We start from the raw sequence: 24,476 nt of genomic DNA, 5'->3' as shown, positions 1-24,476 counted from the left end.
TCGAAAAAATGTGATCTATTCCCCAAAGAGCTTTTGACCTTTCTAATGTGATTTTTCAATATATTTTATAATGCACGAGAAAGGCATCATCACTGCTAGGTGGATTAATCTGGGTTTTATATAAACATGTACTACCGTCATACATATTTGTCCCATGTTTGCTGGGATTTCCTATATACATGGAACAGTTATGCGTATAACGGCAGTGTAGCCCTTAAAGGACCCTGAAATTGGCAGCGAGAGAACCGAATTAGTTTCAAATGACGTAAATGTCATTCGTCTAAGACGAGTTAAGTAACTCCTTTTAATTCCACCAATTATTTCGATATTTTTCCAGATCCGTATTTCGATTACAACAGTGTGGTCGTCTTCAGATTCTAGCACTTGACTAGACTTCAATTAACCAGGAATTTCATAAAATTCGGTTTTAAATAAGATAATGTTCGTCTTTACTTTTGCAATAAACATGTCGGGAATTGTTGATTCCAGGAGATTTATAAATATCCAAATATTATGAAATCTCATATTTAGTTCCTCATTAGAATCTAATGAATAGTTCAGAAAGTTATGATTAGAGAATGCCGGAAACAGGAAAATATGAGCGCACTGTCAAATCCTGCTGTTACCGTCGCTGTATTGGGGGTTTTATTCATTTACCCCTTTGATGACTCTAAATGAAGTCGAAATTATTACCAATAAATGTATTTTGACCATACATTTTGAGTTCATAGTCCAAACAGGACCAATTAGAATAGGAAGCGATGTATACAAAAAAAGTCTAAATGACGATTGAGATTTGTTTGCCCACACACATACAGACATCACCTCAACTTGTCGAGCTGAGTTGATTGGTATATAACACTAGGGGTCTCCGAGCCTTCCATCAAACATTCGTCTTTGGAGTGAACATTGACCTTGGAGAACGATAGAGGCAAAAACATACCTAGCGGTAATGGTGCCTTTCTCGTGCATTTTGAAAATATTATTTTGGCCATCATTTTTGATCCCATAGTCCGATTTGGCTCATTTTCAATAGGAAACAATAAGACAACATTCTGCGTTGAATGGAACCTATTGAGAGCAATTGGTTTAGGGTAAGTGCAACAAAAGTGAGCTAAACTCGTACTTAGAGTACGAGAAAGGCAAAAACAAACGAAAAAAAAAATCAGAATGACTTAACTCTGTTAATTGCAAATACTGGCAAGAAATTTCTTCGGAATATTTTAGTCAAAGCATCGTCCTTGATACGTATTATAAAAGAACCCGGGGAATATTGAGGAAAAAAAGTTCTTCACTATCATATTTAAAATTAGCGTTGTTTTTAAAAAAAATTATCGCATTCGTATTTTTTTTAATTTTTAGAATGTACCCATTAGTTTTTGCACCTCATTTCAAAGCTTATATAATTACCTTTGTAATGATGTATTTACATCAGAGAAAAAACATTTAGAAAATATTTTAAAAAATAGTTGAAAAAAAAAATTTCCTGAAATTTGCTGAATTTTTTAACCATTTCTGACCTTGACACCTTATATCTTTGGAGCTAGTGCACCTAGAGACTTCAAATTTAGAATTTCTCTCAATTAGAGTATTGACAATAACAAGAAAATGTTTAAGAAATAATTTGGAAGACATGACATTTTCGATTAATGACCGCCCGAAATCCTATAATCCAGTAACTGGTTCTATCAGGCTTCGAGGGGAAAATTCATCTTGTTTTAGAGAACTGAGTTAAATTCATGTTCAAACCGCCGGATACCATAGATATTTCGGATTGTATTAGGGCATGCCAAAAATGCTATTTTTTAGTCACTTGTATTTTTCATATGAGTGAAATATTGGCTCTTTTTATATTTTTTTACAGAAACTAGAGTTTTTTCTGAGTTGATTGAGATACACAGGATTTTGTTTTTACACGATTTTTTTTCGCTCGTATTTTTTATCGTGTGACTTCAATTTACCACCAAACTCTTCGCAACATGTTTCAAAAAATCCAGAATAAATCGAAGAAAAATCACATGATAATTAATATGCGTTAAACATTTAGGATGAGTGAAAAATTGAGAAAATGTAAATCGCGTAAAAACAAAATCCAGTGTATTGATGTCACAGATCGGTCAACGAACGGAACGGTCGAAAAAAAGGCTTCCGCGAAATCCGTAAAACCGATTCTGTGAAAGCTGGAACTGGTCAACCCTATAGTTTTTTTTTTTGAATATATCAATATGGGTATCAAACTTCATGGTTTTAAAGGCCATAACAATGCATATATTTTTTTGTACAGGTGAAAATCGTTTAAAATGCTGCGCGGCCGGTAAAAAGTTAATTATTTCAGTGCGAGTTGGCTCTTGTTTCGGACGGTAGACCGATCGCGCGATTTGCCGAAATTTTGTGTTTTGCATTGCGCGTCCGGTAATAAAGTTTATTATTTCAGTGTGAGTTGTCTGTTATTTCGGACGGCAGAACTATCGCGCGATTTGCCGAAATTTTGTAAAATCCAGCGAAACATTTGTAAAATCCAGGTGACTTTGTCCTCCTTTGGACGGTTCGTAAGTAAATTGATGAATATATTTTATTATTTTTGCAGCATATACTGTTATTTACAAACGCTCTATATTGTCGAATAGAGCTCCCTATTATTCACTTTACCCACTAACACAAATTTTCCTTCCCTAGACATCTATGAAGGTAGTATGGGTTCCCTGCATCTTCACTAGTAGATGTTGATCTAACATTCCTTCCCTTCCTTCCGTGATTATAAGGACGTGGCCAGGTATACAACTGCTACTGTATAGGAAAAGGTACTAATCCCAAGTACCAATTTGCGACAATATACAGTAGATTGCTCAATTGAGTATTGTATAGCCACCCACGATTTGTACAATCACATATGCTATGCTATGCTAGGTGAAAATCGTTTAAAATGCACCCATGGGAAAAATAGCCCAACGAAATCGTTCACACAACATTTCGGAGCGAACATTTCCATTACAATTTGACATTACCTATTCAGTACCAAGTTTTATAGAAGAAAATCGCTGACGCTCTCGCTGATCTTCTATCAATTCAGAGAAAATTCCAAATAAGTTCTTCTGAACTTACTAATGAGTTTTTGTGGAAATTCAAACTTGCAACCCGAGGCTGATCTGTCTCTCAAAACAAATTTCACTTAGGTATTCAGAAGAATTGACTCTGAACGTTCAGAATTTATTTCCATTGGAAGTTCAAAAATTCAATTGTAAACTTCCAGAAACTTAACTTGAAAATTGGAAACCCTTTTTGTTTTGGGGAAATATCCTGTGTGTGATTTTCCTCGTCATACTTCATGAAGTATCAGACAGATGAAGTAGAATAAAATAAAATAAATAAATAAATAAAAATAAAGTAAGACCAGGGAAATTTATTTTAGCAATTACAAAAAATCCTTTTACTGATGAAAAGGAAAATATATTTTCGGATAAATTCAGTAGATTTTTCTAGGCAGCCTAATAAGACAATTTTTTTTTGTCTTTATTATCGAGACTTTCAGCCCGAGGCTGGCTCGTCTCGAGTAATAAGACATTTTTGGGGAAATTCTTGATAACGGAAACGTTCGCTCCGAAATGTGTAAATGATTTGATTAGGCTATTTTTCTCCATGGATGCATTTTAGACCATTATCCTCTACACAAAAAAATGTATAATTAATGGCCTTGATGAGCTTCAAAAACCGTGAAGTTTGATGTATTTGGAAAATGTTTAACAATGGTCACTTTGCTCAGAACCGGATTTCACGGAAATGGTCATTTCTCAGGTGTTCGTCGACCGATCTATGACATCAATATCTCAATAGACTCAGGAATAACTCTAGTTTCTGTATAAAATATAAAAGAGCCAATATTTCATTCATATGGAAACTATAAACGACCAAAAAATAGCATGTTTGACATGCCCTCATACAAACCGGATATTTCCGGTATCTGGCGGTCTAAACATTTACCCAGTATTCCAAAACTAGATGAATTTCCTAGTCGAATCATGGCAGAGCCAAAGAAATCGGTCGGAGTAATGGTCATTTGAATTTTGATAAAATTTTGCCTGTCCCGCTCATTCTGTCCAACCCCTGTATATACCGCAATTAGCACAAATAAGAGTTGAGCGGAAGAAAATGAATACTTGGTATTTTTTATTCGAATTAAATACTAAATCTAACAAGATTATTTTGAAGAAAATACGAATGTTTCTATTAAGGTTTATTAGATTTAATAGACTTCAAATCGAGTACTCGATTGATTCAAGTACTTTGATTCGATACTTACTTGGTATCGGATATAAAAGTATCGATTCCAAAAGTACCTGGTATCGAATCAAATGTATCGAGTATTTACTCGTATTTACTAGTATCGATTCATCCCAAGCTGTGCATATGCACAGCCAAGATGTTTAACAAAAGAATGATTTTCGTACGGCCGAGTTGCAATCGAGTCGAATAATTTTTTTTAATTGTAATTTTCTATTGTTTCGTTGAATTGATAAAAAAATTCATTATAATATTATCTAATTGAGTCTGATGCATTAGCATTATTACGGTGTAATTCGTTGATTGGACACTAGTGATACTCATGTTTTAGCTTTGAAATCCTTATCTAGAATGCTATCAGAAATCAAGAAGGGGAGTGGTCCTTGATTCCAGTCTTAAACAAAAATAACAAAAGCATGAGGATTACTACTCCTGGTCAAGCCCATCTACACCGTAACTAGGGAGAGAAAGGAAGTGTTGATGTGGTACTTACTTAACGAGATGCCACCGACTTAGCGACACCCTCATAAGTATCACGGAGTTGGATAATGAGGAAGGTATTCGTTGGGTCAGGATTTGCCTGAAGCTGGCAATGCAATCGTGGTAGATCTTACCCCGTAGCACACCACGTAAAGGTGGCTTCCCAGCGGTACGGGTCTATTAGCTAATTGAGTGTGGGGTCTATTAGCTCTGAGTCACAAACGCCCGAATGATAAACATTGACAAAATTCCATTTGCCCGATAAGATAAAACGTCCGAAAAGACCATTTTCCCGAATGGACCATACGCCCGAATCGACAATACAGTCGAACTTAATTTTTTTTTGTGAATGAAATTTCTCACTATTAGTGATATAATAATAATTTATATTAGCATAATGATTAACAAAGAAATAATCGTATTCTCTTAACGTAACATGGGAAAATGTATGTTTTGAAAGAAGGTATCAAACCTGTTTCAAAAGGGTAAGGGCCGTTTGGCCGAATGGTATTATTTGAGTTTAATGAGTTTATTTTTTCACTTTGCACCCTTTAACAAAATAAAGCTTTGCCTCAACTATGAACCCATACATGTAGTTGAACATTATTCAATGTTTTCAATAGGAATTTTTAACGTCGCCTACTTCAACGTCGCTTGGTTACCAGAAATATACGTCGATTAAAAAAGCGTAAATAGCCTCATTTGGTACTGTCGTAACAAGATCATTTGGCCGACGTCTCACTTCCCACTCCTTATTTCTCAGAGTTTTTTTTAGAGTAGAAAAATTATTCTTGAAAAATATTGATCTTTATGATAAACATTCTCAGAAGGAATGTAAACCCGAATATTGATTATTATTCGATAGCTGATGAAACTCAATAAAGAGTGCATGTTCAAGTCTGCCCACACACATGTTTGAGCTGTTGTTCAAATCATCGCACACATGGAGTTAGTGGAATAAATTGTCACGAATTTTGGAGAATTGTATATGCACGCCGGTTTGTCGGTGGTAATACTGCAAGCTTGAAAATCGAAACACTGAAACAAAAACTTGATATCATTGTAGTATGCTAAACTGCGGTAGTTTCTGGATTATGCCAGAAAGAGGAAAGTTTCCTTCGAAAATCACCAAAATTTAATTCTTTTTCCAATACACGAATTAATTCAGAAAATACGAAGAGTAAATGATTTCTTCTACAATATGATTCTATACTATGTGATAAAAATAAAATAAAATAGTTGAAAAAAGACATTACACTCTTTTCGCATTTTCTAGGTGCTGTTGTAGAAGGAACCAAATTCCCATCCGCTTTGTTCGGGACAAATGCAAACTAAGATAAAATCAGTATTTCGGAACCCTTCTGAGGGTTCCCCGCATTCCCCGTATCCTTAGTGTTTAAGTGCATGTCGAATTACTCCATTACTATTGAGAAGCAATGAAGTATCGGTTTCGATACAGTTCTTGTTTTGTTTTCCCAAGAGTACATGATACGGTCCCGCTATTTAGACCCTTCACAGAGAGCAATCTCATTGAAGACGCGCCCCTTATCAAATCTTTCCTTGAGAATACAGATCAGTAATACTGTTAATTGGCCATGCATCGGAGCCCTAGCCACATCCTTGTCTTGCTTCTAGAATATCACAAGTAAAGCTACAAACCCGGGATTTAGCTCTATCTACAAGACCATTTCAATCTAGAGAAGTTGTTCAGTAACAAGAATTTCCCTGTGTTCCTCGAACTACCATTGTTTACCAGTTCATGAAGAGTTAGTACATCTAACTCGAACGTTTTCCAGCAGTTAGTTCAGCATAGGTCGATGGGCCCTGGTTTTATAACTAATTGCTAGAAAATATGTTTCCGCTGCATACAATTTAGCCTCAAACGAGAGGAATTTGAGTCTTTCAACCATGTGCAGGGTAAAGTTAATTTTGTTATAATTCAAAAACTGCAATTGGAAGAGAGGACTACGATAAATCCTTGAAATACCACAACTTATTGCCCTAGCTTGAAAAATGGATTAAGCTAAGGCTCGGTTTTGTAGATCTTACACCGTAAAACACTACGTAAAAGTGATCTACCAGCTTTACGGGGCTCGGATACGTACTGTGGTTTATCAGGAAATAATGGCTTTAGCAGAAATTTTCCTTCCAATATTTGTTTACAAAATAATTTAAGCCCAAATCGCAATTCGGTCCTGTATGATGCCAATGGAAGTACAACTCAACATCGATTGGTTCAAGCATTCGATACATCCGGACAAAAAGTCCATTCGGGCACATGATCTATACCGATTTCGGGCGTTTGTCATTTGAGCGAAAGGAATCCGGTTCTATGGTATTCGAGTGTTCGTGATAGAACCTAGGGTCTAATGATTTTTTTAATTTGATTATAGCCTCGGTCTACATTTGGCCTTGCGGGCAAAAGTGTGGTTCGGAGATGATAAGTTCGATTCTCGATGTGGAACTTTCTCTGTTTCCTGGGCATAGTGCATTCATTGTACATTGTATATATTATCCATTGTATCCATAGGGCTTGCCTAGGATGTGGTGGGGTTTGACAGTGGGCCCTGTTAAACCTCTATAAAAAGCTGCATGTATCCGCAAGTAGGCCCCACCAAAGCGACCGTGTGCCGCTCAAAGCGCACAAGCCCAAGTCCTGGTGTTAGGTGGGACGCTAAACAGCCCTGACACGACGGCCTCCGACGAGACAGGAGGTTTGCGCAGGCCCAATAAGCCGCCTAGAAAACCAATCATTACGAACAATATAAGAGATAATGCGACTCGATATAATCGGCAAAGACCTAGGCGACGAATACAGGATCACGATTGGAAGCTTGGAACATGGAATTGCAAGTCGCTAGGTTTCGCAGGTTGCGACAGGATGATCTACGATGAATTACATCCCCGCAACTTCGACGTCGTGGCGCTGCAGGAGATTTGCTGGACAGGACAGAAAGTGTGGAAAAGCGGGCATCGAGCGGCTACCTTCTACCAAAGCTGTGGCACCACCAACGAGCTGGGAACCGGCTTCATAGTGCTGGGTAAGATGCGCCAACGCGTGATTGGGTGGCAGCCAATCAACGCAAGGATGTGCAAGCTGAGGATTAAAGGCCGTTTCTTCAACTATAGCATCATCAACGTGCACTGCCCACACGAAGGGAGACCCGACGACGAGAAAGAAGCGTTCTACGCACAGCTGGAGCAGACATACGATGGATGCCCACTGCGGGACGTTAAAATCGTCATCGGTGACATGAACGCACAGGTAGGAAGGGAGGAAATGTATAGACCGGTCATCGGACCGGATAGTCTGCACACCGTATCGAATGACAACGGCCAACGATGCATAAATTTCGCAGCCTCCCGCGGAATGGTAGGCCACATGGAGATCACCTAACCAAGAAACGGAAAACCAAATCGACCACGTTCTAATCGACGGTAAATTCTTCTCCGACATCACGAACGTCCGCACTTACCGCAGTGCGAATATTGAATCCGACCACTACCTCGTTGCAGTATGCCTGCGCTCAAAACTCTCGACGGTGTACAACATGCGTCGAAGTCGGACGCCGCGGCTTAACATTGGGCGGCTACAAGATGGTAGACTAGCCCAAGAATACGCGCAGCAGCTGGAAGTGGCACTTCCAACGGAAGAGCAGCTAGGCGCAGCATCTCTTGAAGATGGCTGGAGAGATATTCGATCCGCCATTGGTAGCACCGCAACCGCTGCACTTGGCACGGTGCCCCCGGATCAGAGAAACGACTGGTATGACGGCGAATGTGAGCAGTTAGTGGAAGAGAAGAATGCAGCATGGGCGAGATTGCTGCAACACCACACGAGGGCGAACGAGGCACGATATAAACAGGCGCGGAACAGACAAAACTCGATTTTCCGGAGGAAGGAAGGAGGCAGGAAGATCGAGACCGTGAAGAGACGGAGCAACTGTACCGCGCTAATAACACACGAAAGTTCTATGAGAAGTTAAACCGTTCACGTAAGGGCCACGTGCCACAGCCTGATATGTGGAAGGACATTAACGGGAGCCTTCTTACGAACGAGCGTGAGGTGATCCAAAGGTGGCGGCAGCACTACGAAGAACACCTGAATGGCGATGTGGCAGACGAAGATGGCGGTATGGTGATGGACCTGGGAGAACGCGCGCAGGACATAATTCTACTGGCTCCGGATCTCCAGGAAATCCAGGAGGAGATTGGCCGGCTCAAGAACAACAAAGCCCCTGGGGTTGACCAACTACCAGGAGAGCTATTTAAACACGGTGGTGAGGCACTGGCTAGAGCGCTGCACTGGGTCATTACCAAGATTTGGGAGGAGGAAGTTTTGCCGCAGGAGTGGATGGAAGGTGTCGTGTGTCCCATCTACAAAAGGGCGATAAGCTGGATTGTAGCAACTACCGCGCAATCACATTGCTGAACGCCGCCTACAAGGTACTCTCCCAAATTTTATGCCGTCGACTAGCACCAACTGCAAGGGAGTTCGTGGGGCAGTACCAGGCGGGTTTTATGGGCGAACGCTCCACCACGGACCAGGTCTTTGCCATTCGCCAAGTACTGCAGAAATGCCGCGAATACAACGTGCCCACACATCATCTATTCATCGACTTCAAAGCCGCATATGATACAATCGATCGGGACCAGCTATGGCAGCTAATGCACGAACACGGTTTTCCGGATAAACTGACACGGTTGATCAAAGCGACGATGGATTGGGTGATGTGCGTAGTTCGAGTTTCAGGGGCAAGGTGATGGTCTTTCGTGTTTGCTATTCAACATCGCTTTGGAAGGTGTAATACGAAGAGCAGGGATTAACACGAGTGGTACAATTTTCAATAAGTCCGTCCAGCTATTTGGTTTCGCCGACGACATAGATATTATGGCACGTAACTTTGAGAAGATGGAGGAAGCCTACATCAGACTGAAGAGGGAAGCTAAGTGGATCGGACTAGTCATCAACACGTCGAAGACGAAGTACATGATAGGAAGAGGTTCAAGAGAAGACAATGTGAGCCACCCACCGCGAGTTTGCATCGGTGATGACGAAATCGAGGTGGTAGAAGAATTTGTGTACTTGCTCACTGGTGACTGCCGAAAATGACACCAGCAGAGAAATTCGGAGACGCATAGTGGCTGGAAATCGTACGTACTTTGGACTCCGCAAGACGCTCCGATCGAATAGAGTTCGCCGCCGTACCAAACTGACAATCTACAAAACGCTAATTAGACCGGTAGTCCTCTATGGACACGAGACCTGGACGATGCTCGTGGAGGACCAACGCGTGAAAATGGTTCTCGACAACGATCCGACGGGCACAAGAAGGCGAGGTGCGCAGCGGGCAAGGTGGATCGATCAGGTGGAAGATGACTTGCGGACCCTCCGTAGACTGCGTAGTTGGCGACGTGTAGCCATGGACCGAGTCGAATGGAGAAGACTCTTATATACCGCACAGGCCACATCGGCCTTAGTCTGAATAAATAAATAAAATAAATGTATCCATTGTATAAGTACATTATTATACGGCAATAGAAAAGCTTTAAAATAAAAACTGAGGAAATGCTAAAGGAATACTTCGTTGAAAAGCAGGCCAAGTTCCAGTTGCAATGTAGATCCATAGAAGCAGAAGAATATTCAAGTCGGTCACAAGAATAATCATATGGGCCCATTCATGCATGAAATTCAACAATTCGGCCATTTAACCAGTCAAATTGTCAAATTCCATCAAATTACGTTATACTAACATCGTCTGATTTAGTTTGTTTCAATTTAAATTAGCTAATCTATAGTTGATCAATTTGGCCAGATGGCTTTTTAGGCCAGTCAACTATTATTTCAGTCAGATCATTAATTTATTTGGGGCAGCAGGGACTTTGTCCAAGGGCTTGATGATCCCTCCCTAGTCCATCTTAGAGTAATGCCTACATAGGATGTGGCGGGGTTTGACAGTGAGCTCTGTGAGTGAGCTTCTTTGAAAAGCTGCAAATGGCACAAGCCCAAGTTCTGGTGTAAGGGGGACTCTAAATAGACCTCACACGACGGCCGGGCTCTCCGACGATACAGGAAGTCCGCGCTGGCCCAATAAGCCGTCTTTAAAAGCAACCATTATGAACGACATAGAAGATAATACGACTCGATACAATCGGCAACGACCTAGGCGACGAATATACGATCTCAATTGGAGCCTTGAAACTAGAAGTGCAAGTCGCTAGGTTTTGCAGGTTGCGACAGGATGACCTACGATGAATTACATCCCCGCAACTTTGATGTCGCGTCGTGGCATTGCAGGAAATCTGCTGGACAGGACACACACTGAACTGTGTTCAGAGATCAAAACTAAGAACATCAAGGCACGCTGTTGGCTCATGTTCTATCCAGGATGCATCTCTGAGTACAATGTGCCCACACATCATCTATTCATCGTATAGTCATATGATACAATCGATCCGGACCAGCTATGGCTGCTAATGCACGAAAACGGATTTCCGGATAAACTGATACGGTTGATCAAGGTGACAATGGATCGAGTGATGCGCGTAGTTCGAGTTTCAGCCCCTTCGAAACGAGCAGAGGGTTGCGGCAAGGTGATGGTCTTTCGTGCCTGCTATTGCACATCTCTTTAGAGGGAGTAATACGAAGGGCAGAGATTGACACGAGTGGTACGATTTTCACGATTTGGTTTCGGTTATTTGGTTTCGCCAACGACATTGATATTATGGCACGTAACTTTGAGAAGATGGAGGAAGCCTATATCAGACTTAGAAAGGGAAGTAAAACGGATTGGATTATTCATTGACACCTTGAGGACGAAGTACATGATAGAAAGAGGTCCAAGAGAGGACAATGTAAAACACCCATCACGATTGTGTATTGGTGGTGATGAAATCGAGGTGATTGAAGAATTCGTTAACTTGAGCTCACTGGTGACCTCCGATAACGATTCTGTGTGGCCTCATGCCATGGGAAAAGGGCTAGTCGAATACGTTAGGTAATTGTCGGGGACAAAATAGTACTTACGTGTCGTCCGTAACTAATCAGGGGAAAAACTATGGCAATGTATATTATGCATATTACACACTGCCAAACGAGAATTCAAATAACTATAAATTCATGGCATACAGATTCCAGCAGATAAATTCGGAGGCGCATCATGGCAGGAAGTCGTATGTACTTTGGACTCCGCAAAACGCTCGGCTCGAATAGTGTTTGTCGACGTAACAAACTGACTATCTACAAGACGCTTATTAGACCGGTAGTTCCCCATTTTGGCTCCTGAATCTAGCCCTGGTAAGAATTTCAGAAGGTCAATTCCAATTGAAAATGAAATTTTGTGCAGCCGCATGCCCGTTCCTGCATGCATATTTCAATGTAATTGCTTTTGTAGTCCATACTCTACCATTGTGACCCCTATGTTCAGTCGATCCTGTCATATTCAAAAGGAAAAAAGCATCGGAATCGAATAGAACTCTCTACAAATATATTTTTGAGATAGAGTGATCGTTGATTTGATAAATTTCGGGTGTGAACACGTCCAGAACATTTAGTTGATGTTCGAATTAAAGGAAATAGATCCCGCGCACACTTATTTTTAGCAATAACTCGGATCTGAATTCTAGTATTTTGATCTGAAAATGTATTTATCAGGGCAAGCCATTGACCACAAACGAAACCACGAGGTATTCCGACAATTAGGTGTGGAATGAGAGCCATTTGAAAAAAAAAATCCGTTTTTCCTGGGTCTTTGAGGGCTAATCTTCCTCTACATAATTTGAAGACATCACTTGTTAACCTCTATCATATTTTTAATTTTTTTCAGGTTTTAAGTCTCAACCTAACAAACCTGCTAATTCTATTCCTGCTGAAAGCCCTTATCTTTGCTGCTGGTCTGATTGGCGCCGGAAACTGGGGTGCTTACGGCCGAGGAAGGAGTGAAGGAGGTGAGTTTTGAATCTTGTCTACACATTATGCTTCTATGTCATAACACCCACGGACGCAATAGGCCAAACCAACCAAAACTGTCATTATGCATTGTGTACTGTGCCATTACGGTCGCCGCGCGAAGACAATAACTGGGAAAATTAACTGAGTAAATTGGGCGACACACATATAAACGGTGCGATTCCATAACAATAGAAATGACGCAATTCTAGCACTACTCCACATATGCAGCTATACTAAGACTGAACGGGTGCCATTAGTGTATAATAATTTTCCTCTTCTCTTCCACGATAGGATCGCTTTTCTATCCGGGTGAGACGGGCCTCATGATTGGCTATCTGGCGGCTGAAGGTTCCGGCCAGGAAGGCTGCATGTTGCAAAGCGCTTGTATGTCACCGCACACGGCCAACGAGTACGCCCGGGCAGCGAACGCGCTGGTCAAGGGAGCGGAAATATTCGACCCGGAAATTCCCAAGAGCAGCAAGTACAATCGGCTGCTGATTCAACTCGATCGGGCCATCATGGAGGGACTTCAGGGTGCACCGTGTGATATGATCTATCCTTGCCATTTGTAGAGGCTCACCGGGTTGTGCGTTCTATCTGTATAGTGTATCTTTCAAGAAAGGAGCAAGGAATTTTGGCTGAAAGAAAAGATTGCGTTTTTGTTTGATTGAGCGATAACATTCCTTGGAGCTTTATTGTTAATCAGTCTAGACCATCTCAGAAGAAGATTCAGCCGCATCTACTTTTCGATTCCAGTTGTTGGTGCTGATGGCTTTCATGTATTCTGGGTAGGTGAGTAGTCCGTTTTGATCCAAGTCGGCATATGCGATAAAGTCGTCAATTACATCTGCAAAATAAAAACCAATCATGAAAATCGATATTTGATGGCGTGATTTGGAACTATTTAAACAGAAAGAAGGCCTAAAAAACAGATTAATCAACCTAGCGGTGATGATGCCTTTCTTGCTCATAATAAAATAAATTGGCGCTGAAAAAGTACGAGTTTTTATTTATTATATAGACATCCAAAAGATTTGACTGACATCTTGGACGAATTTATAAAAAGCAACATACGATGGAAATCATATTATGTTTTCACTATTATTTCTGAGTATAAAATATAGCTTGTAACGATTGTGCGGGATTTATACCTCTCTTTCATCCTCCATCATTATCAATTTAAACCGAATTCTGCAAACCATCAGCTTATTGTATAATAAAGTAAAACCGTGTACTATTCATACATTTCAAATTACTAACCTTTAAACAGCTAATATTACAAAGATACAATTTGAAAAAAAAAAGATTACCAGATAGACTACACCAGTTCTAATCGGGTGTATATATATTTAAGGCCTATTTGATTTCATAGGTAAAGGGGTACACCCGCTTCTATTTTTACAAACTGTGTTAAAAGACACTTTAAAGTTTAACAAAGTTGCATCAATTTTTCACGACACGAGAAAATTCATATTTTATTCGAATTTTGAACTGATTTGTTTTACACGGTAAGTAATGTAACAGAGTAGAGTACATATAATATTGTCTGACGATTTTAAAGCACACCCCTCATGAAAATACTTTAAATTTACACGTTTTTACACTGATAGTAAAATTATAAAAGTTTTAGATCGCTTATTTAATTTTTTTAGCTAATTTTATTTGCTAATTATTTAATACATGCATTCATCTTTTAGACTGGGTGGTGTTCCATGTTTTCTTAACACTATCATCCTTATTTGCTATGTTACGTTTTTAGTTATCATTAATACATTTCAATAGCCTCTGGCAGTTAGCATTTTTCCTCTGGTTGAATTGAACCATGTAGGAAGTTACAATGTTTTCAACTTAAACTAAACTTAACCTAATTTATACTAAGGGTATAAGGAGCCAATCGTTGCAATAGAAGATTGCAACGATTTTTGTCTAAAATTAGACATTATTTGGTTGGACATTTGTTGCAATGTCTCAATATTAGAAATTCTATGAAGTTCATTGGTACTATACTGCCGTTCTACGCAAAACTGTACCATGTTACCTTTGTTAAAAAATATCAAACTAGCGTCAATTTGTTCCACTAATTTCTGAATAGATTGAATCTAAACAATTTCGCCAAAAAATTTAAAGTGTAATTAGCGTAGGTTATATTTCTCCAGACTATAAAATGGATCACTATTTATGTAAACGGTTTTCAGTCTCCTTTATCATCAAATAACTACTTCATTTTTTTAGTGGGACAATCAAAGGTAACATGATACAATTATGCGTAGAAGGGCAGTATACCACGGAGGCAAATTCAGAATCACTTTAAAAATTTTATTTTGAATCCTTTGAAGTACCTTCTTTACAACATGGCTGGTCTAAAAATTTGTTTGCAAATCAAAAGTTTGTTCTTAAGACAAAGTTTTGATTTTCTATTTATAAGTGGATATAGACACTTAATATATTTGTTACATTTGGCTTGAATGCTTCAATGTGACATTTGAAAGTTAATTTTTGATCTAGCAGAAGTCTTAAATATTTAGCTTCCCTAGACCAATTAATTGGAACTCCATTCATAGTGACAATATGTCTGCTAGAAGGTTTCAAATAAGAAGCCCTCGGCTTATGTGGGAAAATTATAAGCTGAGTTTTGAAAGCATTCGGGGAAATTTTCCATTTTCGCAAGTAAATGGAGCAAATATCCGAACTTTTTTGCAATCTACTACAAATGACATGAAGGCTTCGCCCTTTGGCTGAAAGGCCCGTGTCATCTGCAAACAAAGATTCTGCTCAACAGACATCCTGGGTTGTCCAGGAAGTGCGGGGTTAGGGACCACCTCCAACAGCAAACGAGGGAGGCAGGACTACATCCCCGACCCGCTAAACCGTTTCCATTGCCGCCAAGCCCATCGTCCCTTCGGTACAACCAGAAAGTAATGCTTCAAAGGGGGGCCAGTGCACGACGCACCCTCGAGGTTAGCTGCGTGTCCTTGTAGCATCGAACATCGTGACTCGCTTTTTTAGAAGAACATCATGGTATCGTGCCAGCGCGTTGCCGGCTTTCCAGTTGGCCTTACCACGCCCTATGTCCTCGGAAGGTGGGAAGGGTCGACTTTGCGCCTGCTTCTTTCTGCACGACTGGTATCAAGAATGATGATGCCTCGTGCACCCCAAATTGACCTCTCTGCGATAGGGTCTATTCGCCAACACACAGAGGGACTTACCGACGCGGTGCCTACGCCTACCCCAGCCTTGACGAGGACCCCTTTCCGTCCTTGGGCTCGGAACCCGTCCGGTTGACCGACGCCGCGAAAGCGACGATACCATGTTGTTCTTCGCGCGGCCACTTGTTCGATGAAAGGATCGAGTTCGACCACAGGACATGACCACCGGTATGATCCATGAAGCCGACTTCGAACCCTTGGACCACCTCTTGTTTGCGCCAGAACTAGCCAACCTTGAGTCCACGCGCCACCTTCTGTGTAGCTCCGAGACGATTTGGACGATAGCCGATAAAACGGCATTCCAGCCAACTTCATCTTTACACATCCTCCGAACTAGGTTGTCCGGGGTAGTGTTTAGACCACATGTGGCACACCGACCATCCCACCTTGATGCTCCCTAACTTGACTACCTTGGAGGCATCCGCTGCAGATAGCCGAACCAATGCTACCTGTGTCCCTGCCGGACCTTTCCGTAGCCGAACGGCTCCGGTGGGCGTCTCCACTTCACACTGTCGCCGCAGTGCCGTGACGAGCTCTTCGACTTCGGTGATCTCGTCCAGGTCTTTAACCCTTAGATTCACCTCCGTCGTGAGTGCCCACACCTTGACTGTCTCGCCTAGGACTTCCTCCGCCAACTTCTTGTATCCGGCGCCCTTTTACGAGATGCCCCGCTTCAGATCGAGGATCATCTTGCCCATCCGGGTACGTCTTATTCGACGTACGTCGGCGCCGAGTTCACTGAGCTTGACGCCACTCCTCATCGCCTTCAAGACGTCCGAGTACTTAGCCTCGTCCGTCTTGATGACTAGGGCATCACCCCTGGACCGATTGGCGCCTACCCTAGACTTCTTGCTACCCTCGTTCACCTGGGCCTTCTTTTCGGCCCTTGACGTCTTCGGTTTCCTCTTGTTCTTGACCAGGGTCCTGGAGGCGTCATCCCCCTCTATTTCCCTGGTCTGGGGCGGCTGAGAGTTCTCAGCCTGCCGTAATCCCTTACCACCGTCTTTCCTGGGTGGACGGACCTATCCAGGTCCTTCCTTCTCTGGTTTGGGAGGTACCTGGCCGGGGTTCAGCTTCCCAGCCCCACTGTCTCCCCCGTTTTTGTGTCTGCTCCGTTGGAGCAGTTACCCCCGACGTGCCCGCGAATACTTGAGCCTCAGTCTGGGTAGACTTTGGCACCACCGTCTTCGATGGCACGCCCTCGGTCGATTCGACCTTGCCCGAGTCCGCGAATCCTTGGGCCTCAGTCTGGGTAGACATCGACTCCACGGATTTCACGGCATCGACTTTCGAAGTTTCAGCAAGCTCCTCTTGAGTTCCTTACTGATATTATGCTTCGATGACGCAAAGTCGATGATGGCGTCCAGCTGTTCCGTCGCCACCTCTAAGGCCGAAAGCCCATCGCGTTTGCGGTTCATCGCCTTCACAAGCCATGGGCCATAACCTCTACCGGCGTAGCCTGGGAGATGGTTAAGTGACCCACGCTGGCGCTGCGCACCGAGCTGCCGACTATTGCTTCTGGCCTCCTAGGCGGAGACCTGAACAACCCACCTCTTGCGAAGGGGTTGTCGCCTACACTACTACCACTAATTGAAGAATTGACTTGTTTTTCCATTTTGGTTCCACGAGTTGCTCGGGAAAAGAGGTCCACCACGCCAGAGCCCAGCATGACGCGGTAAGGGACAATTACTGTGGAGGGTGCCCAAGTACCCCACAGGCTCCGTTAAAGGCCTAGCTCATTATTGCACCCCCTGGCCATGCATCCCCTCGGCACGGGTCGCTTAACGCCTTGGGATTAGGGGTTAGGGACGATGGTCCCTTTGGTCGCACCCATTCACTCTAGCTGATGTTAGAAGGACAACAGTGCCCACCCAGTCAACACAGAATCGTATAAGATGCAACATAAGATGCTAAAGTGGAGGCGATATACGTACATATTGTATGGGGAAGTACCTATATGGCCTCCACTTTAGCATCTTATGTGACATCATATACGATCTTGTGTTGACTGGGCAGGCTGCACTACCAGCTAAGTACAAAACCCTTAGCTGGCGGTCGATTGTCATCGGAAGACCCGTGGAAGCGTGAGATTGGAACTTGTGAGGACCAGAGCTGTGTAGGTCGCTCCTTCCCAGATGTCAACTCACCATTTCGCAGCCCTGTATGTGTGTGTATGTGTTCATACGAAAACCGAAAAACATTATCCACTTTTTCATATAGTAATTCTTAATCGATTTTCTCGCAACAAGTTGCATTCGACGGGTGAAGAACGCAAAGACACCACCGGTGGTGCCACCGATACCGATAACGTGGATTTTGCTTGATGAAGAGTACTTTTATTTACATCAATAGCTGTGCAAACTGTTGCCTCTTCGTCCACCAAGTTTGAGGAGAATGTAATTGGTGGAAGGTGGAGTAGACTATGGTGTCGCTTCACACAAAGCTTCGTTTTACAAAGGCAGCTGCGACAGTCTTTAGCTAGATGTCCTCTACGCAGGCAGTTGATACAAAGTTGATTCCTCTTGACGAAATCCAACCGATGTTTAGGCGTCAGTTTCAAAAACGATTCGCACTGGGTTATAGCATGAGCCTGTTTACAGTTGGGGCATTTAACGACGTTTTCCGAAAGCACGTGAGAGGAGGATCTCATTCTTATAGGCTTTGACGGAATAGCTATGTATGGACTCTGCGAAAGTTAACACATCTGTGTACGTGATCGTTTGAGAATGTAGTTTAGCAAATCCTTGTACTGCGGAACCTGATTGTCGTCACACTGAGCTTCCCAATCCATCAACGACTTCTCATCCAATAAACTGCTGAGGCGCAACACTAGAAACGAATTCCAATGGGACTCGGGTGGCTCAAGCTTATCGACAACGCCTACATGTCGGTTGAATTCATCGGCTAATTCTGCCAGTGCAGAAGCTAATTCCCGTTTGATGTGGAGAATCTTCAAAGGTGCAGACATGTGTTGTTTAACAAGGAAATTTCTTATTCTCACAAATCACTTTCCATGCTAGGAGGTAGTTATCCGAAGTAATTGCAAACGACGATATCAACCGAGACGCCTCACCTTTCAGTGCACTACGTAGATAGTGAAGCTTTTATACCGCGGAAGTTTGGGGGTTAGCGTCCACTAACGACTTGAAAAGGTCACGGAACTCTTTCCATTCATCCGTTCTCCCTTGAAACTCTGGAATTCTTACTTTTAGAAGCCTTACCGAAGCGGCTTGGCTAGCAGTGGGTAGAGTCGATCGCGGACTAAAGAAAGTAAGGTTAGCCGTTGTGGAGCAAGGAAGTTTGCTAACGAGTGATGCCTTGAGTTCAAAGTACAGAGTTTGAAATTGCTCTCGAGTTTCCGAGAATCCTGTTTCTTTGTCTTCCAAGGCTTCGATTTCATCCATGGTATCTTTATATTTCTCCCACAGCCCATCCAAACGTTCGATTCGTATCGCGACTTGATTTATTTTGCTTTCATCGAATTCTTCATAAAACCGCTGTATTAACTTTGCCGATCCGAGGATTCTATCCCTTTTTCGGTGAAGACTTCAAACGTAGAACATTTTTCCGCAGACTCAACTTTTTCGGCAAACTCATTCTTCCAGAATGCACACACTAACCTTTAAGGCAGCGCCACTTACACTCCCCACGTGAATATCGTAACCTCAACTTCCAGAGTTCGTCTCCCGGACGGTGAGTAGAGCACGTACAATGTAGAATTTGGCGCATTTCCTTGGCCCACAATAGTGATAGTATGCAATCTGGGAAATATTCGAAAGAATTGCGACGACAATACACAATGTGCTCTTTCACCCACGGCGACCGATAACTCTTTCGCAATGCTCCAACGACGATTGGGAATTCCTCCCGGGCTTCGGCACCATTTACTGTTCACACTCAACTCGCGAACCTTTTAGATGACGGTGCACCAAAGTTGGGAATCTGCACAACGGGAGCTTTGAGCGGATAATTCGACCGGTTTTATCGATTTTACACGCGACGGAACTCGTAGTACTTCGGATACCAAAATTATTCACGATGTGTTTACTTCAACTTCTATATTCATATTGTTTTGTTCACAAACTGAGGATTTCAGTTATCCAAATATGTATTTGTGATTTTTGTCAAAAAGGGAAAGGAAATAGCTAACGCAAATTTACAGATATTCATTAAATTCATTTTGTTTGAAACTTGGTTTTTGGGAATTTAAATTGGGAGTTACAGTTTAGATGATTTAAATTAACTAAGAACAGTTCCTTCATTGCCTTACGGGCTTAGTTTTTTATTCTAGATCTGTTGCTGAAAAATATTCCATTCGGAAAAACGACTATTTTTTATCGAAAATGTCCGTTTTCTCCTAATATATTTTTTTTGCCTTTCTCGTATACTAAGTATACGTAAAGGCTATATGATCACTCCAAAACCAAACTTTTGATAGAAGGCTCGGAGACCCATAGTGTTATATACCAATCGACTCAGCTCGACGAATTGAGGTGATGTCTGTTTGTGTGTATGTATGTATGTATGTGTATGTGTGAATGTGTACAAAATTTTATAGACACACTTTTTGGAACTTAGCATTGGAACTTAGCTATTGAAAATTGGCCAGATTGGACTATGTGATCAGAAGTTATGGCCAAAATACTATATTCTATGCGGAAGACACGGTATAAAGCAGTCACTCATATTTCTTAGTATTTTTTTGCACGAGAAAGGCACCACCACCGCTAGGTGGATTAATCAGGGTTTTTCATAATCATATTAGTAACATGGTATAAAGTACTACACCCAATATTTTTTACACGATTGGTATTCTTTAATTTCCCTGTTTACCTGATTTTTCACAGCTTTTTAAATACCCCCTGAATTTTCTTTGATTTTTTGTGAATTTTTCCATGGGTTTAACTCATAGTTTCATTAACGCTAAAGGTCATAATCGACTAGAACCCATCCGTGTAAAAAAACTGGGTGTAATTGAGTAGAAAAAGCGTGCAAAATTTAAATAAAAGCGGTCAGTCACCGCCAAAGGTATTGCATTTTTTTTTTTGGATTTTGGCTAAATGTCTTTTTTTACATACATGAACAAATCCTGAAAGTTTCATCCAAATAGGAGAACATCGTGCAATGTTCCTTGGAAAAAGGGTCGCGCTTCTCGCGAACTGGCCACTTAACTGACCAGTAAATCAGTGAACGATGAGAATTTCCCGAGTGTTATGTCTGTTTGTATTTGCTTAAATTCGAAGATCTCGCCCAATTAGACAGCATTGTTCTTGCGAGAACATTAAACTGTTTGCTGATTTCAAGACCATAACCACATAAAAGCAGAGCCATCATTACTCCTAACTTTGTTGACGTCGGTTTGATATCTCATTTGAGTTTGTTAAAGCTGTATAGGGTAACAGGCGGTAATGTTGGCCCTGGATGTAACATCATCACGCAAATTAATCAACATTTCAGCGATAATATGTCGATTTGTAGGGAGATATTAACCATTGCTTCTTTAGAAAAGTGTATCAAGCATATATCTGCTTCATAACTCTAGATTTAAACACTTCTTAAACTATTAAAAGCAATTATCTTGCGTGAAAAATCACTTTCACTCGGTTTTTTAGCAGCCATGTTTCGTTGACTTATGCAGGCTGGCTGTGCTAGAGTTTTTCATTTGCCAAATAAAAGAGTTTTCTGAATGAACATACCTGCTTTCGCACATCAGATGAATGGATAACAACCACACTATGTCAGCTATCATTTTTATTTCACAATTTCCTTTAGTATTGCGACATAATAAACTAAAACTTTTTGGACAATACTGGGGCACCTGTAGCCAAATGGTGGCATGCGCTTTCGATTTGTAGCTTAGTATAGGTGAAACTCTAAAATCAAAACATTCTCACCAATAACCCGTACTGGAGAAAATAACCGAAAGCTGCAGATAGAATATCCGATGCTTGCGATTAGGTTGCTGAGAATTTTTGTAAAAACAGGTTAATCCACTCAACCGTAAAGTTTCTTTCGCAAATTACATAACGCTAAACTATTATCAACCCACACCCAGCCCCTAGACAAGTACCCTCCCACAACCTAAAACGTCATGTAGTGAATGGGCCCTCATGATGCTTTTCTCGAATCACGATATAATCGCTTTTATTCGCAGAACATACCAAAAATAATTGCCTACCTTACGGCTTCCAAACACGATTCAAGCAAAAGCGATTCAAGCATCAACCTTTCGTGGTTCGATACACCGTTTTCTTCATAATTTCGCAAATAAATGATTCAATTAGTGTATGAATATTTAATTTTATCATCTTTCGCACGAATCCTACAGACATTTTCTCACTTAATAATGGAAAAATACAATGGATCGTATGTTTCATTAGATAAACTTTCAACGTCATTTCATGTGAATAATTTCAAGTCAAATTACTTGACAAATACCTTCATCATAATTTAGATTTATTATTGCTTGCAAAAAGTATTTTGATCTGTAAAATGATACCGAAAAAGTATTCTTTCAACTCGGGAAGTTGAAACACGTGAGAGTTTTGAGAGGATTCACAACAGCTGATCGATATGTAGAGGAGTAGAATCAAACGCACGTACCAATCATGAAACTTCAATGCAGGCAGAGTTAAAAACAAGCATCCAATAATTGTATTTATGAATAATTGTGTAATAATATCAGGTAGTTGGCACAGTTATAACTGTTTATGCACAGTACAAAGCAAGGAATTGCCTAGAATCTGAGACGAGACCTGCAAAGACGCTGCTTCTTTTCTCTTGTTTTGACACTTGTTCTTCTTTTCATCACAGTTGACCATCGAGTTTCAACTGTTTACTAGACTGTTTCACCTAAGCCTCAGGTGGACCCTTCTGAGCACAATAAAAGTGTATCCAATTCACGAAATAGTTAATTCATTTTCATAAGGATTTTTATACCGGGAACAAAACACAGGTTTATTACTGATTATTAACAAGGTTAACGGAAGGTTTGGAATACTCGTTAATGTAAAAAAGTCTTGGTAAAACAAAAATGATGTGGAATATTTTATTTGGGATACCAATACTTTCACTCAAAAAGCTGCTGGTTGCACCTGACAGTTCGTGACAGCAGTTGACTGGCAGCAGCTGAAGTTACATTTTTTCCTCTTTGCAGGTCTCGTCTCAGCCTAGAATAAGTTTTACAATTGGCTTTCTTCAGTAGTGCGTTATGCATCATCCCCACCTAAAGCATTGTTTACGTTTTGGAAAAAAGTTTCTTTGAGAGTATCGCGAGAGCGAGAGCAACACAACTGCCATGGTTTCAACTAGCAGTAAATCTCAAAATTATGCGGCAGTCAATAATTAACGTATGTAATTTGTTTGAAGGCACAACATGAGGGCTAGAACATGTAGCCTTTTTGCAATTGCAGTTTTTAATACAGTTTTCATTTTTCTAAACTTCTTCACTTCATATCATAGTATTTTCATTAGCATGTCCTTGGTAAGCGTGCTATTGGGGGAATCTAAAACGCACTCACACAATCAGTGTGGTAGTATTTTACATGCAACCAATTAGAATTCACGCTCAATAAGATAATTTGATTTTCTCTATTTGTTTGCATGCTGCCTTTATTCAACGCAAGCAAAATGACTGGTACTATAAACAGCAACCCATCTTTATCTTTCGTATGTTCGAAATCAACAATCACTCGTCCCAAGTGGGCTGAAAATTTATCCACATGATAGGGACAAGGATGCCGATGTTTTGTCCATTTCTCTCGAGACTTTCGCTGATTTAAATGAGATATTGCGGACATTCATCGTAGTTTTTTGCTATTTGGCATCAATACCAAATGTAAGCAAGCCGGCTGGTGGAATAATTCTGGTTGGAAATGCAATATATGAAGATTTATAGCGATAAATGTGCACAGCCGTAGCATAATGGGCCAAGGTTTGAGCCGTTACCCCTATCCCTTTAAAAGAAGTGTTTATGAATGTTTCTATGCAAGGATCACCAGATTTTTTTCCCTTCATTTTTAGTTTATGATAAATACATATGTACCTTAGTAAAGGTTCTCGACTCACCTATAACAGAGTTATCATCCGATTCATCTTCCCCTCCGTCTCTATCCAGCTTATGGACATGGCCATCGGAGTGATGTGTCGCTGCATGCAGTATTTCCAGCCCATCCAAATGGTCATTATTATCGGAATCGTGCAGTTTGAAAAAGTAAAAGTTTTTCTCATCGTCGGACATGTTGGCCAGCTCCTTCTCACCGAAAGAAAACTGCTTCATATCTTCCTGCATGTGTCTGGATATGTGGCACAAGTTACGTCGGGTTGAATTCAGATACAGTTACAATATATGGACGACACTTACTCATCTTGAGCATGGAGATGCTCATCCAGCTTCTTGCTTCTAGCGGAAAAATCACCCTTCGGATGATGCGGTCCTTTGGCAACTGCGGAATCGAACTTACCTACCATTACTAGTGTGTTGAGAAGTACTATCGCCAGCTGGATCATTGTTGCGGATTGTCAAAATATAAACAACCAGCAATGAACTGCATCACAATGAA

The 24,476-nt window shown here is 41.2% G+C and overlaps 2 protein-coding genes across 2 annotated transcripts in view; one reads left to right on the top strand and one right to left on the bottom strand.

Moving 5' to 3' along the window:
• The window catches only part of LOC134228081 (uncharacterized), a 22,902-nt gene extending 9,450 nt beyond the window's left edge, over positions 1 to 13,452 (top strand). The window contains exons 2-3 of the mRNA XM_062709858.1: positions 12,585 to 12,705; positions 13,001 to 13,452. Coding sequence (XP_062565842.1) covers positions 12,585 to 12,705; positions 13,001 to 13,281 — 402 coding nt within the window. The 3' untranslated portion in view covers positions 13,282 to 13,452. The remainder of the gene's footprint in view (positions 1 to 12,584; positions 12,706 to 13,000) is intronic.
• LOC134228082 (multiple coagulation factor deficiency protein 2 homolog) lies at positions 13,385 to 24,476 on the bottom strand. The gene is made up of 3 exons (XM_062709860.1): positions 24,278 to 24,476; positions 23,983 to 24,209; positions 13,385 to 13,556 (listed from the first exon to the last, which is right to left on the bottom strand). Exons 1-3 carry the CDS (start codon positions 24,421 to 24,423, stop codon positions 13,417 to 13,419), a joined length of 513 nt encoding a protein of 170 aa, XP_062565844.1. The 5' UTR covers positions 24,424 to 24,476; the 3' UTR covers positions 13,385 to 13,416.

This window comes from Armigeres subalbatus, chromosome 3, assembly GCF_024139115.2.
Source record: "Armigeres subalbatus isolate Guangzhou_Male chromosome 3, GZ_Asu_2, whole genome shotgun sequence".
NCBI classification, from domain to species: Eukaryota; Metazoa; Arthropoda; class Insecta; order Diptera; family Culicidae; genus Armigeres; species Armigeres subalbatus.
The sequence above is the reverse complement of the archived record's forward strand: the minus strand, read 5'-3'. Positions and strand labels throughout refer to the sequence as shown.